Consider the following 14,775-nt stretch of genomic DNA (forward strand, 5'->3'; position numbering starts at 1 on the left):
GCTGCGGGGCTCGGCGCCGGGGCCGGCCCTCTCGGTCGCCTTCTTGCGCCCTCGCTTCTGCTGAGGAGAAACGGGCAGAAAATGGCAAAGTCTGGAGGAGGAGGCGGCGGCGGTGGTGGCGGCGGCGGCGGCAGCGGGGGACTGACTTGGGTGGTAAGTTGTGGGGTTGTGTTTCGTTGTTTGTGGGTTTAGCTTTTTCTTTTTTTAAAAAATTATTTCTTTTTGCGTCCCGTGCGTGTGTGGAAGGAGCGCGGGTTGGCTTTTAAACGAGGAAGAAACTGACGGCTGGCGTGGACGGGGAAGGGTCCGGGACGCAGGGAGTGGAGGTAGAGGGACAAGACAGTCTAGGTTTGGTATTGGGACTGGGGGGGCTCGTCTGGGGGCTCGCGACTGTAGGGAAAAGGCTAGTCTGTGAGCACATAGTTAGGAAGGAGCCTCCTGCCTTGGGGGAGAGTGAGTGGGTCAGTAGGACTGTTCTGAAGTTACTGTCCTCTGAAGTGAGATGTAGGCTGTGTGTCGTCCTTTAAAAATGCAGTTACTGCTAGAGCCAAGTCTTTGCGGGCTACCAGAGGGGCTGTGTGTTGATCCCAGCTTCTTTCCCAACTGTCTGAAAAGACACTACTTGAAATTCCTAAATTTCAGGGATGGGTAATGAGGAGTCTTTCAGAGACGTTCAGGGGGCTGGAGCTGTCTACTTGGTATTGTATCTTGACTTTAAACTTCATTGTCTTCCAAAAGTTGCAACTCTGTAACAGGACCAAAAAGGTTTTTCTTTTTACTACTTTTCATGGATTGGTCTGAAGTAGTCAAATTTAAGAGGGTGCAGGTGATAACTGACTCTAGAACTGGTTAATTATTTTGAGCCGTTTTAAAAGTCCTTTGAGAGTACCAGTCCTGACTCACAGTGCAGAGCGATGCTCTCATCCTCTGTAGTAATAGTGGATGCTCTCTGGTTTTGGTAAGACCTGAGGAAGGAGGAGCAAAGATGACCTGAAGGGGTCTTGGTTCAGCCAATCAGTAACTTTCCTGCCTTTCTCTTGCTCAATGTAGTGTTCAAAAGAGGGTAACTTCTTTTATGTTTAAGCAGAGACAGTATGTCTTGATTGATAGATGGTGAGGTAGCTGCATCTTTAATCAGATGCATGTGCTTTACAGGGTTAAGGAACTTTTAATAAGTGTCATTGAAGAGAATGGTAGCAAACTTGTTCTTCTGTTGCGTCTTTCTACATCTTTGAGCTGCTGTTGTAAAAGAATGTGAATAGCATTATTGGGGTTAACAGATTGTGCGTATTCTGATGGTGGGCTATTTCTGTGGCTCTAATTACTGCATTTATGTTGGTAATTCTCTTTCATTTTAAGAAGCTGGCAGCATGAAAAGGTATATAAAAAATGAGCAAGTTTCTGGGCGTGCCACTTGAAATTAGACAGTTTAGATATGGGAACAGCCTAAGTAGAGAAGCTAAAACTATTCTTTCCTTTCTGTAATACTATGTGATCTTTATCAACTGTGGTCTTTAGACAGCTCTTCAGAATTAAGATTTTTACCGGATAGGTTGGGTCAAGTAATTGAAAGTTTTTGAGCTCATGTCGAAAGCTGCAGAATGAAGTGTGAAAATCACTGAGTAAGCATTTTTAATAAAACCTGTTCTTAAATGTAAGGGGGATAAAATTATAGTGAGTCAACAGTTTCCTACAACTGGAAATAATAAAAATTTCCTTTACTAAAACCAGTAAAAAATAAAGTGTTTATGTCAACTCTGAGTAGTTGTGGGGAAATAATTAGATTTTAGTTAAAACTGGTTGCATTTTTTTAGAAGACAGTAGGATGTTGTTTCTTTCTATCACATGCATTTTAAATGCTGAAGATAGGACTTCTGAGCCAGTTCTGAAAGCCAAACCTGTTCAGTGTCAGCTGTAGAATGCTGGCATACAAAAGAGTAGTATTGTTGTGGCACCAAAATGGATGAGGCAGTGGCTAGTGGTTGGTTTAGTGTGCCAGGCTGAGAAAAATGTTGGTTCAGGCAAGTGGTTCATGAGTAGATATCATATGGTGGCCTGGAGGATGAGATACACAGAGCTAGCGGCAGCAATAGTTTCAGCCGTCTGGTTTTAATCTGTTTACCATATATCTGCTGGATGTGCAACTACTTGCTGTTTGGTTGTAAGTTGTTTTGAAACTACCTTGACTTTTTTAGAACTTTTACTGGTGTTGGAACCATTAGGATGCCTACTTTCTGAGTAATGTATTTTGTATTGCTTTTGGTTTCTTTATAAGACCGTGAGTTAAACAATTGAAGGGTAGCAGAAGTAGGTCTAGTTCTAAAGGTGAGGAAACATTAAAAACTTAGTGGGATGTTAATTTGTGTTTCAAACTAGCAAATCCTATATACCCAGTGCTCAGGGTTTTGTAAAAAGAGTTGTATGTGTAACTTTAGTTTGCTTGTGATTTAAACAGCATGCTTGTTCATCAGTTGAACTAACTAGGGAAGAATTACATACAGCTGTGAAAAAGGGTATTTCATGCGGTTGAGAATTTACCCGCATGAAATATGAAAGTGAATTTTGTAATGAGCACATCATACAAGCATCAAGTGATATCTATCTACTTTTACTTTTAAAAGGAAGATGAATTAAATGTTCGTGGAAACAAACAGCACATTATCTGTATGTTCAGCTACCTGTAACAGAACTTAAAGAAACATAACTAGCAAGGGCTAGCTGGTAAGTAGGCACAATTTCCAGTGATGGGGACACATGAGAGTATATAAATTGAAAATGTTTATTGGGAAAATCATTTAGCATTATATAACTGAAAATAAACCAGGATAACCTCTGATTTATCAAATGTACTAGTTATTTTTTTGAGGAGCACTTTTTTTTTTTGTCTGGCTGCTGATTTTTTAGAATCAACTTGCATCTCCCCATTCTAATAGTTGGTAGAAGTGGAGTTTTGGCCAACTGATTGATATTAATGACTTTTGGTGGATGATTTCCAAGGGTCACCCACAAAAGTGTCAAGTTGTATTAAGAGTTAGTTACAAAAGTCTGGATTTGTAACTAGAGGAGTTTTCACTGGTGAAACATAATGGCATTTTCTCATGCTAGAAAAACTTTGAACAGAAGTACTAACTCTTCAGCCTTTGTGTGTTTAGGGACTACATAAAATGAACTCTCATAATAGTATAGTAGTAGTTTTTTGGTTTTTTTTTTTATAAATGTGCCTTTTGTAGTGAAAGTGTAGTGAAGTGCAAGCAGTGCTGTGAAGTGTGGTGGTTCTGATACAATGGTAATGCCCACAGAGCTATGGAAGAGTGTTTCAAACAAACAATACTTCAGCAGTTACTTCTCTCCATGTTTTCAAGGCTTTCTTCTCAATCCCAAGAGCTACACGAGCCTGATAAATGAAAGCTGAGACTCCTGATAATACTTTAAGATTTTGAACATTTTCTTGCCTTTTGTGAAAGGGATAGGTTTCAGTTCTAGGAAATGCTAGCTTAAAGGGAATGTGTGCTGTTAATGTGATTTTTCTTTAAAATAATGAAATCATATCAGATCTGTGTGGTCCTTGAATGGAGTAAAATGGAAAGAATAGATATTATTAGTAGATGGAAATAATGTATATATTTGGTTTATACTGATTCATACTTGATTTGAATAAATACGGTAGCTGTATATTGGTAAGTGAAAGATAGCAACCTTTTGAATAATCTGAATTCAGCTATTAGCACTTCTCAGCAGTTTCAAAATTTACCTTGAAAATAACTTTTAATGTAATTTTTTAAAAATTAAAAAGAATATATATGTAATAGAGAAGGTCGGAGAGTAGACTCAAAAGAAGACAAAATGAAACAAGAAACCCCCAACAAAAAAAAGCACACCCCTGTCCTTCTGTTAAAGCAACCTTATCCTTCTTTTATTGTTTCACTTGAAAACACTCAAACAAAACTGTAATAAAGGGATAGCTTTCAGTTTGACTTGGCTTTTAATAATTTGTTTCAAGAGGATTAAAACAAAGCTTTCTTTTGAGTAATATCTGATAATTTCCAGTGATATGCTTGTTAATGGGCCTGCACTAGGTGATTTCTAACTATGGGTAAGTTTTTTGTATCTGAAATCTGAACTGTGTGTCTCCTGCACTGAGGATCTGCCCACCAGTGCTGTATACTCAGCTTCAACCATTACCATGATTTGGGAGTAGAGGATTTTGGACAGGAGTAAGACAGGAGTTCCATTCTGCCAGGATAGCACTTGGAGGAGGAGTGTTGGGATTTGACGATGTTCAAGAATTGTAGTATGTTACGGTTTTATCATGAGTCTATTTCTATAAACTGACAGGATTCTGCCTACCTGAAGTACAAACAGTTAAGCAAATATGACTAGTAATATGACCAAATCCCAATCAAATCTTCACCTTTTAGAAATGAACATACTGTCCTAGAGGTGAACCAAGTGTAAATATTTCTTTTTTATTCTTTTTATTACCACTCTGTTAGTTTCAAAAGCAGGAGTAAGTGGTTGGAGTTCCTACCCCTGAGTTCTCTAGACCTCTTTAGTTGCCCCTCTAGACCGAGGTTAAAGCTCAGAATTAACTTTCTGTTTTTTCAATTTCTTTATCCGGATCAGGCATTCTGTTACTTCGCTGGCTGAAGCTAGGCCTAGAACACAGTTGCAATAGGAAAAAAGTCATTACATATACTGTTAGTTAATGTCTTATCTTTCCTCTGCTCTATTGTGGTGTCTGTAGAGGGGAGGAAAAAACCATCTTGCATTGTTGCCAAGTCTTGTTTCAGTGCTCCACTCTTGCTTTTTATAAACATCTATCTTTCCTTTTGCTATTATGTTGACCAGACAACTGGTGAGTTGGTTTGGTTGGTTTTTTTTACTGTTAAACAGTAGAAGAGAGATCAGACCTGAAGTAGGTGCCCCAATATGTTATTATTTACTTTTATTAAACATAATGCATTTTGTAGTCTTTGAGCTATAGTATATCAACAGTTGAGGGGAAGCAGCATTCCCTCTTGTTCTTGTTAAATTTCTGATTGGGATGCCCCAAAGGAAGGAACATTGCACAGATGTGATGGCTCTCCAGAATATTCTAGCACTAGAGGGAGATGTTTGTGGCTCAGTTTGAGTCAGACACAACAGTTATGAAGAGGGATTCAGAGAAGGTTGTTACTTCTTACCCTCTATTCTCCACACCACCATCCAGTGAAATACTGTTGTCCTTTTGTTACTGGTCCAGTCTTCTCCTTGTTAGAGAGCTGAATAATACAGGGTCAAAGAATTGATAGAGATGCTATAAGGTAGAGGCTTGGTGATGGAACAAGATTGGGGCTTCCTCTTTGACCGCAATTGAACCAGTCTTGCAGCTTAATAACATGCCCCATGTATTCTGAGCTGGGAGGAAAACTTGTTCTAGACTAGGTGAAAGAATGCGGAGTGCGTAGAAGTGGGGAACTAAATTGAAATGAGCTCTAGTAGGAAGGAATGTGTATCGTGAGGGTGGGGGGCTGGGAATTGATTTTTGAAAATACATGGGGGAATTACTTTAGGTGTTTGGTGGGAATGGTGTACATTCAAGCATGTGTCCTCTGTTAATATTCTCTATGTCTAGATCTGTGTGTGTATGCATTTAATTTCTAAGCTACCCATAATGTATTAAAGGACAAGTAAGGAATTACTTTATTTGAGCAGATAAGTAACCTTTCCAAATAAAATAGCATGTAAGTTAAAGTAGGCAGTTTAGGTTTGAAAAAAAAAATTGTTTAAATTTAGTAGTTTATTTTCATAGACTTGATTTTCTGCGAGTAGATTTCTACTTTGTGTGTAAGTTGTCTTGTGTGTCTACATGTAAAAGGAGTCTTCAAATGCGTGTTTATTTTTAAATTAATTAAAAACAGCTTATGTGATTCATAGTTGATGGATGACAGTGAGTCCATCCCTGGGAGTGGGTTTTATATATATTATCAATTATAGAGAGAGAACTTGGAAATAAAAACTGGTACAGAAAACTTATTTTCCTCATTTAAATTAGTAAATCTATTACAAGTTGTCCACAAAAAAAATTACTGTTCTGTACTATATAATGGTTTGAAAGTTTTCAAAAGCACACTGAGCAAAATATACGTCGTTTTAAATGTGGATAACTGTGTGAAGAAGCCTGTTTTGAAAATTGTATGTTTGGAGACCTAGTGGTGTCCTCTCCAGTACATGTAGTGAAACTCAGGTATTTTGGAAAAATGTATCTTAATGCTAATATCCCAAATTAAAAGTGAATATTAAATCAAGGCATGTAGAATACTTTTACAGAACTTTGAAAATAAATACTAAAATTTAAAGTATAATTTAAGTTCTAGCAACCAATGGAGGTGTCAAGATTAAACATACCAAATGTTTGTTGTTTTTATAAACATAGGAGAAAAGTGTTCCTCAGAAGCAAAGTGATAGATTAGCTCTTAGTAATTTTTGTTCAGAAAAATGTTTTCTTGCCATTTTCTTCAGGTTGTTCAGTAATGAGTACTCAAAAGGTTGATGGGAAAAGCAGGGAAAGATTCCTCCCTGGTAAGTGAGGGTCAGACCTGCTAGTTCTAAAACTTCAGTGTGATTGCAAATGTTTTTATGAACTAAGTCCATTTATGTTTTGAAGTGTGTGTCATTAAACTTTTTCTGTGTTATCAACACATCTAGTTTCATTTAATAAAGCTGTTTTAAAATGCTGCCTGTGTGTTATTGCAATTCCAATTTACATATAAATGCAGTTTACCACTGAAAACAAAGTACTACTTTTAATTTTTTTATTGTGTTAAAATGCTAAATTGTGTGTTTTTTACATTATACGCGTCTTAAGCAGGTCTAGAGGTATTTTTCAGCAAGTAAGAAAAAAGGCATTAACAAAGTTAGCATAAAGGCTGCTTGAGACAGAGAATGTTTGAAAGGCTCAGATCTAAACATCGGATCTATATTTTCCTTTGTTGGATGTAATTAAAAATGATTTCTTAAAGAGGAAAAAAAAAGGCATAAAAGATAATTAAATTCCTTAATCTACTGTATGTTTTTTTTCCTGATTTGTGAGGTGGAATTGCAATTGAGATATTAAGCAGTCTTCCTTTAATGGAAGCTGTGTGTCTTGAGGAGGTACTGATTTCTTTTACTCTTTTTTTAGTGAATGAGTGGGCACGATTAGACTGAGGCTTCCTGTTCCTTCTTTAAGACATTGAAAAGTTGTGAGAAGAACAGGTGTATGAAAAACTGGACAAATGTCTGCCTTAATGAGGTACCAAAAACTCACACACCAGATTTCTATATCTGTGAAGGAATCTTCAAGGAGAGAGCAAGGAACGATATTTTCTTGTCAGGACAAAAATCACAGGAGCTATAAGATAACATTGAAAAGTTATTTTCTTATGAATCAAAAGAAGCCAAGATAAAGTAGGAACACCACCCCCCTCCCTCTTGTAACCAGATAATTTGATATGTAATGTTTCTATAGGAGCAGTTAGAATTCTGGGGTCATCCCCTAAGCAGAGCATCTTTACCTATGAGATACTGGAAAGCATCTGTCCAATCTGTGCTAGCTCTGGGGTATTTTGACTTTTTAGGGAAGGTAGTTGTAGTAGTGTATGAACATTTCAGTCTTGTGTTTATTCCCTTCATCTTTGTGTACCATGATATAAAGATACAAGAATGGCTAGGTATCTGGGGGAAAATAACAGCATCTTAGACCAGCTGATACAGAGTTCTAGTGCATGCAGTCATTCAGACTTTTGCCTCCATGCATCAACAGAGGTCTGTGTTGGCTGAAGTAGTGTTTTTCATCATACGCTATTTAGTGATTCTAACTTAAAGTCTTTTCCACCACTGTTGTATTACAGTATTGTCATGAAAACTTCAAGTATTATCTTGGAGTAAAATGGAGGCAAGTTGCTTGGAGAAGAGCAGTTGCAAGAAGTGAGGCAGTTCTTCTGTTTTGTTATTAAGCAGACCTGGGAGAGGATTCCTCTTACTCCTAAATAAGAGACTATATAAGCACATGAGGAATCAGCTAGGGTGGGGGCAAGTTCCTTACCTGGGTTTGCTGGTGGAGAGGGAGGGAGGTAGTCTAGATACTTAAGAGAAAGTAAACCTGAAGTTGTATCATGTTAACCTGCCCTTCCTGATGCTAGTTAAATCTTTAGGAATATGCCGTGTAGACTTTCCTCTTTGCCAGTTGAGTTTTAAACATACATAACAAGTAACAGAAAGATGATGAAAATGCGGAACAATTTAAAAATTAAACTCAAAAGGTATTTGAACTATTTTATTAGTCTTTTATATGGTACCTTTTATGGAGAGGTTGAATTACTCTGTCTGCCAAGATGCAATTCTTAAATTGCAAATTAAAGGGTAGAGTTTTGATGATCTTCAAGATTGTCAGCATTTTCAGTGAGCAATCCTGAAAAGCTTTTCGTAATAACTTCTGCAGGAATGTTCTTGTGGGAGGATGAGTGACTGAGGAAGGGGGAGTTCTGGAACAGTGCTCAGGCTTTTTTGACTTGTTGCTGCCTTTGGTTTCCTCCTTCTGAATTGCTGTAAATGTCTGGAACACCAAACCTTTGCTCCTTCCTCATGGAGTTTACCACAGGATTGAGACTAGAATATGTAGTATATTTGAGACTTGTAAAACACTTCAAGATTTGTAGAATCTCCATAGGAGCAGTAGATGTTGCATAGTAGGAGTTGAACAATTAAACCTCAAGTTACTTTTTTTAAGGAGCACTGGATTCATATTTACTTTAATGTGGCAGAAAAGAATAGATTTTGAAAATATAGAATACCAGAAAATGTATCTGTGTTAGCATAGGCAGTTCTGATAATAAAAAGCGGATGCAGTATGTTATTGTGGAGCAAACTGGGATATTTGAGAGGAAGTAATGTGATCATTATTCATAAACTTTTAGAGTTTGTTTGATGTTTGGGTCAGTTTTTTTTAAAAAAAGCTCTCATTTATTTCCATTTACATGGTACCTTGTGTTAAGTATGTTGCTTTTCTGTTGAAGATTCTAGAGAGCAGACTTTTAATGCTTACTATCCACCGTATATGTTAGAAATATAAAAACCTCAATGATGACAGTCAAGATGTTTTATTATTTCAGAGCATGGTAGACATGCAAGTAACACAAAGATATACCAGTCCTAATATAGCTGTTACATTTATGAGAAATCAAAACTTTGGTTCTGTGATACAGTGGAGAATTGCTTCTGTTGAAGATTGTAGTTGGATAAGTAACCTTTAAGTGATGTTTGGGCTCTCCTCTATCACTAATGTAATGTGACTAGTAATCTGACTAGAAAAGATGGTGCTTTGGGTGTTGTGTAGAATAAAATCTTCATGTGTGGATTTAGTCATTTCTTCCAGTGTATTGCAACATGACTCCTGATCAGTGTTACTATACCAGTTAGCACGAACTGAAATACTAGCCTGTTTGATTTGCTCTCTCTATGTATTCTCTTGCAGCATGAATGTCAGTACCTCTAACTTTTGGACTACTTGGCTAGTGGAGGGTTTATGTATGAGTTGGCTGATGATGGGATGGCCCAAACAGATTTGGGACATTCAGTGATGAAACCACTTCATTCAGTGATTTGATGAATCACTGTTCTAAGAATCTATAGGAAAACTGTCTTAAATTATCTTAAACTTTCACATGAATAAATTCCTTTTCTGTTTTTTTGTTTGGTGTTTTTTTTTTTTTCTTGTTTCTGAATTTTAGCTGGAAAGATAGATTTTTAAAATCCATAGATGTGCTTTTTGATACTGGGTAGATAGTACCAACATTTAGTACTGGAATAGAACTTGTCAGTGGATAGAAAACTAAAAAATTTCAGACCCCTAAAAATTTATAAGTAAAATTCAGTTAAATTGTCGTCATGCATGGACAGATGTTAGATACTTGCTTTTAAAGAAAATAGTAAAGATCGGGATCTGAATGTACTGCTGATTGTATCCAAACCAGTGCCAAATAAGGCAGAACTGTTGCTGTAGTAACAATATAAGTGTAAGTGAATTCATATTTAAAACAATATACATAATTTTCTGGTCATAAGTATTTATAGTGAGCATATACATTTGCACAAAAGTGGTATTCACTTTTCAAAAGTCTTGTGGAGAAAGCAAATTGCTAAATTTTCATTTAAATTTAATGTGCTGCTATGTTGTGCATCAGTAATCCTAAAATAAGAATGATGATGCTTTTAGCTATTTAATAGAAAGATGTAATTCTAAGAATGTCATTTCATGGTGCAGCTAAACAATCTAATGATAACTGCTGAAAAGTGTGATGTTTTTTAACCTTATTCCCCTAGCTGTATGTTTCTGCTCTTTTTGCACCACTACTTGTCTGATTCTCTAGCAAGCTTGTTCAGAAAAATGAGCCAGTGGACAACTCATTGCTTCTAGTTGATGAAAAATAAGGGAAAGGCCCTGTTTGCTTCTTGAACTGGCTTAGTGTGAGGTCGGTTTGATTTCACTATATGGAGCAGAGAAACGGGAGGAGGGAAGAAAGCAGGAATGTTTCCCTTTTGGCATAAATTAACTGCTGTGTTTTTCTATAACAGAGAAATTTGACTGTTCTCAAGAAAATCTATAACTGAATCATCATAACAAAACTCTATGTAATGCTTTCAGAGTCCAGAGCAAATTGTCCAAACCAGAAGATAAAACATTTAGGAATTTGAAATGAACAAACTTGTTAGCCTCACTGGAGTGAGGCTAGCTCTGGGTGAGTTTATTGGGAACTCCTTCCTATGATCAGCTTTGTGGAGGATATGATAGATTTAGTTCATGCCACTAATTGTATGCAGTGGTCTATGGAAATTTGCTGTGGTAACAGGGAACTGTTACTTTTGTGTGTTTTCATCTTGGCAGGAGAGCCAACCCATTTGTTAAGCACAGCAGGAGAGCAGTTTATTTTGAAACTCCCTCCAGTTTTGTTTTCATGGTGGGAGGTATTCTCAGCCAGTTTTCTTTGGGAAAATTGCAAAGTGTTTAGGAAACAATGTATTCATCGTCTATTTTTCTAAGGCAAAAGAGGCCATTATGATCCAATATATAACACCACACTACAGTCAAGTACATCTATCTATTACAGCTATTAATACTATATTAATAGTAATTAATATCTATAGTAATAGTAATTATTATATTGCACCTATAACTTTTTTGAGGTATAGCATATCACCTCAGAAGACGTAGTTTTGTTTTGAACTGTAAGTGGAAGAAAATCTACCACATCCCTGGATTTCATTACTTAATTAACCTCCCTAGGTTTTACAGCTTAATTACACTCAAAATTTACTGTCTTGTCTCACTAAATGTGCTTATCCTACACTTTATTTGAGGGAATGTAGGACACATAGCATGTGCTTTTCTAAATTCTTATGTCCCAGGGCTGCACCTGCCTTTCAGGAGAACAATCATTTAATGTAGTAGGTTAAGGCAGAAAAGACAAAGCCAAAGTGAAGGTAACTTCTTGTTCACATACTAATGTCTCTTCTCTGTTCAGTTATGCCTGTCTGCCAATTAGCCCTTTTTTGCTACCTCGTATGGGGAAGAAAGAATGGTCAGACTGAAGAAAAGGATTTTGAGTTCTTTGTTTCATTGTATTTTGTTGTTGTCTGGAGATGTTTACAGTGTGGAGGAGAAGATGGCACTGGCCAATAGAAGATTAAGTCTGTGTAAGAGGGAGAGACATTAACATTTTTCAGGATTTTTAGCTTCTGTGAAATTCAGCTACTTAAATAAAAGTAAAGCTTCAACTTTAAGGAGTCAAACCAAAGATATATATTCCAGCAATGGCAACATTGAAACTGATGGTAAAACCTACTTTCTTTATTGTAACTTTACATTTTATTGTATCTGTTTAGATAGGAACAGCTTTTCTCTGGGGCTGCCAAACTGTCCAGATCAAATGTGTGTTAAGATTTAGCTGTATTAAGTACAGCTGTTTGCAGCATAAGTAACCAAACTCAGCATGGTGACTCAACATGATTTCAAAATGCAAAGGAAGGTGATATGACCCAGTTTTCATCAAAAAAAGGCAATAAAAATCTCAGAGTTAATATGGATGTCATGCATGCTCTGTTATATACAGAAATTTCAATGGATGAGACTGTAAGAATTTTTTTTTAAAATGCAAAATGTGAAGAAAGAAGGTGCCAAAAACAAACACAGGAGTTATTAGGTTGAAGGTAGACAGTAAAAATCTAGTTGCCAAACTGTTGTCTGTTAAAGGGGTGCCATCCAGAGGAACCGGGACAGGTTTAAGAGCTGGGACTGTGTGAACCTTATGGGGTTCAACAAGGCCAAGTGCAAGGTCCTGCACATGGGTTAGGGCAATCCCAAGCACAAGTACAGGCTGGGCGATGAGGGGATAGAGAGCAGCCCTGTGGAGAAGGGCTTGGGGTACTGCTGGATGGAAGTGACTATGAGCCAGCAATGTGTGCTCACAGCCCACAAAGCCAACTGTGTCCTGGGCTGCATCAAGAGAAGTGTGGCCAGCAGGTCGAGGGAGGGGATTCTCTCCCTCTATTCTGCTCTGGTGACACTCCACCTGCAGTGCTGTGTCCAGTTCTGGAGCCCCCCAACAGAAGAAAGACATGGACCTGCTCAAGTGGGCCCAGATGAGGCCATGAAGATGATCAGGGGGCTGGAGCACCTCTCCTATGAGGACAGGCTGAGAGAGTTGGAGTTGTTCAGCCTGGAGAAGAAAAGGCTCCGGGGAGACCTTGTAGCAGCCTTCCAGTACTTAAAGGGGGCCTGCAGAAAAGATGGGGAGGGGCCTGCAGAAAAGATGGGGAGGAGTATAGTGATAGACACAGGAATGTTGGGAAAGTCAAGCACTGTCAAAAAAAAAAAAAAAAAAAAAAAAAAAAAAAAGAGGTAGGGGGCTTTCCTGCTGCATTTACTCACATTTTAATTGGTAGAAATTTAGCAGATAAAAGCACCTCTAATTTTGTTGTGTTTTTTTTTATCAAGGAAAACATAATTGTAAGACCATGGAGGATGTTTATGTCTATAGATCTAAGTAATGGATTTGGTAATGAAGATTTTTTTTTTTTTTTGAATGAGTTCTAAACATCACTTGAACTCTAAAATGTCCATTCAAGATGGAGAGATACAGGGATTCAGAGTTGGTCTTCTGTTTCAGAGTACAGCACAACCCAAAAGGCTGGGTCTGGGAAACTGCAGTTCTGTGGACTTCTGATGCTTGCATGCCTGCATAATAACATTAGTTTGTGTAGTTGAATACTTTCTGACTTTTGTTTTTATGCTTGTGTTTCAATAGTGTGTTAAGTTAAATAACATGAGTATTTTTTGCGTGCAAAAGATATATTATACTTGGAGTATTGTACAAAAATATCTATCCTGCTCTATGACGATGAAACATAACCATTTAAGTAGAGCATACTGAAAAGGTATTTCTCATGTCTTAGTAAAAACTATAGAATTAAAATTCTTTAAGACTACTTTTTTTTTCTTGGTAATAATCACTGACCAGGAAGAAAAAATATTATGCTGATCCTTTGAGTGTTATTTTTCCCTTGCTCTTAAATCATACATTATTGTGTTCCAATTAGTATATTGTAAAAGATAATAGACATAGCTATCACAGTGAGTAGAATAACAGAAGATCCTTACTACTGCTGGGTTAAAGCAAACTTAAACTTTTCCAAGAAGTGACCCTTCTGCAGGACTAGCTCTTTTTGGGCAGCAAAGTTTGACTACGTGTGACCTCTGTTCTCTGTCAACGTGACAATAATCTGGCAGTAGCATCTCAACAGAAGATACAGTTTTGATTCTCTATACATTTCTTACTGATAAGTTGGAAAGTATAAGCTTCTTCACTGGAAAACAGAAGTGCATTTCCTAGTGTTTTATTAAAGGCAATGGCTTGTAGGAATCCCTTAATGATAATTCTATTCTGTAGTAATTTTTCGCAATCTAGAGGTACTCCTTCAGTCAGAATAAAATGGACTTTTTCTAATCTACTGACTCTTGGAAATGTGTTGTGGAATAAGTAGAGCTACCGGAGATAGGAAAACTGTAGCCTAGATTTATTAGGCTATGATTTGAGTTCTTAGTCTGTGCTAACATGTTACTGAGTTGTGATGCTGGCTAGACCCTAGTCCTCGGGTACTATACAAGTAGAAGCATTTTAAAGAGCTGAATATGATACTGATGTATATGTCAGCTGAAAAACTGGCGTCTGATAACTGCCCAACATGTACTTTGCTGACTGTAAAAACTTCCCGAATCCCACAAACTGGGAGCAAATAGAACAGTTCCATTTGGACAAGATTCTGGTGGTCTTTACAGCTGTAATTCTTTTGCTTTCTATATGAATTGCATTTCTTTTCCCCTTTTAACACTTACTTCTACTTTATCTCAGAAGTATGATTTTCTTTTCCTGCTAATCACTGGTCCCTTTAGAATGAGTGAACATAGTAAAGCAGTGCTAACGGAGCTGTGGAACCTGTGAGCTAAGGGTGACTCCTATGAGGTATGATGTCAAAGATGATCATTAAGTAAAGCCAGTAAGGTCAGAAAGATACATTAAAACAATATTATTCATATACACATACAGTGGAAGCCTGGATATCATTCACAGAACTACTTCAACGAAACAAAATTTACATTGCAACTATTAGCAATGATGCTTTAGTAACAATTCTCATTCCTTCTCTTCCGTATATCAGTTTAATATATTTATTTGCAAAGTCCTGTTTCTTTTCTGCTTG

General features: G+C 37.2%; 1 protein-coding gene across 2 annotated transcripts in view; it reads left to right on the top strand.

The window, feature by feature from the left end:
* The first annotated feature begins 6 nt into the window (after positions 1-6).
* Positions 7-14,775, top strand: part of TOP2B (DNA topoisomerase II beta) — a 64,310-nt gene continuing 49,541 nt past the window's right edge. For both annotated transcript variants that reach the window (XM_026842172.1, XM_026842173.1), the window contains exon 1: positions 7-153. In XM_026842172.1, coding sequence (XP_026697973.1) covers positions 82-153 — 72 coding nt within the window. In that variant the 5' untranslated portion in view covers positions 7-81. The remainder of the gene's footprint in view (positions 154-14,775) is intronic.

This window comes from Athene cunicularia, assembly GCF_003259725.1.
Source record: "Athene cunicularia isolate RWA chromosome 2 unlocalized genomic scaffold, athCun1 chr2_part1, whole genome shotgun sequence".
Classification (NCBI taxonomy): domain Eukaryota; kingdom Metazoa; phylum Chordata; class Aves; order Strigiformes; family Strigidae; genus Athene; species Athene cunicularia.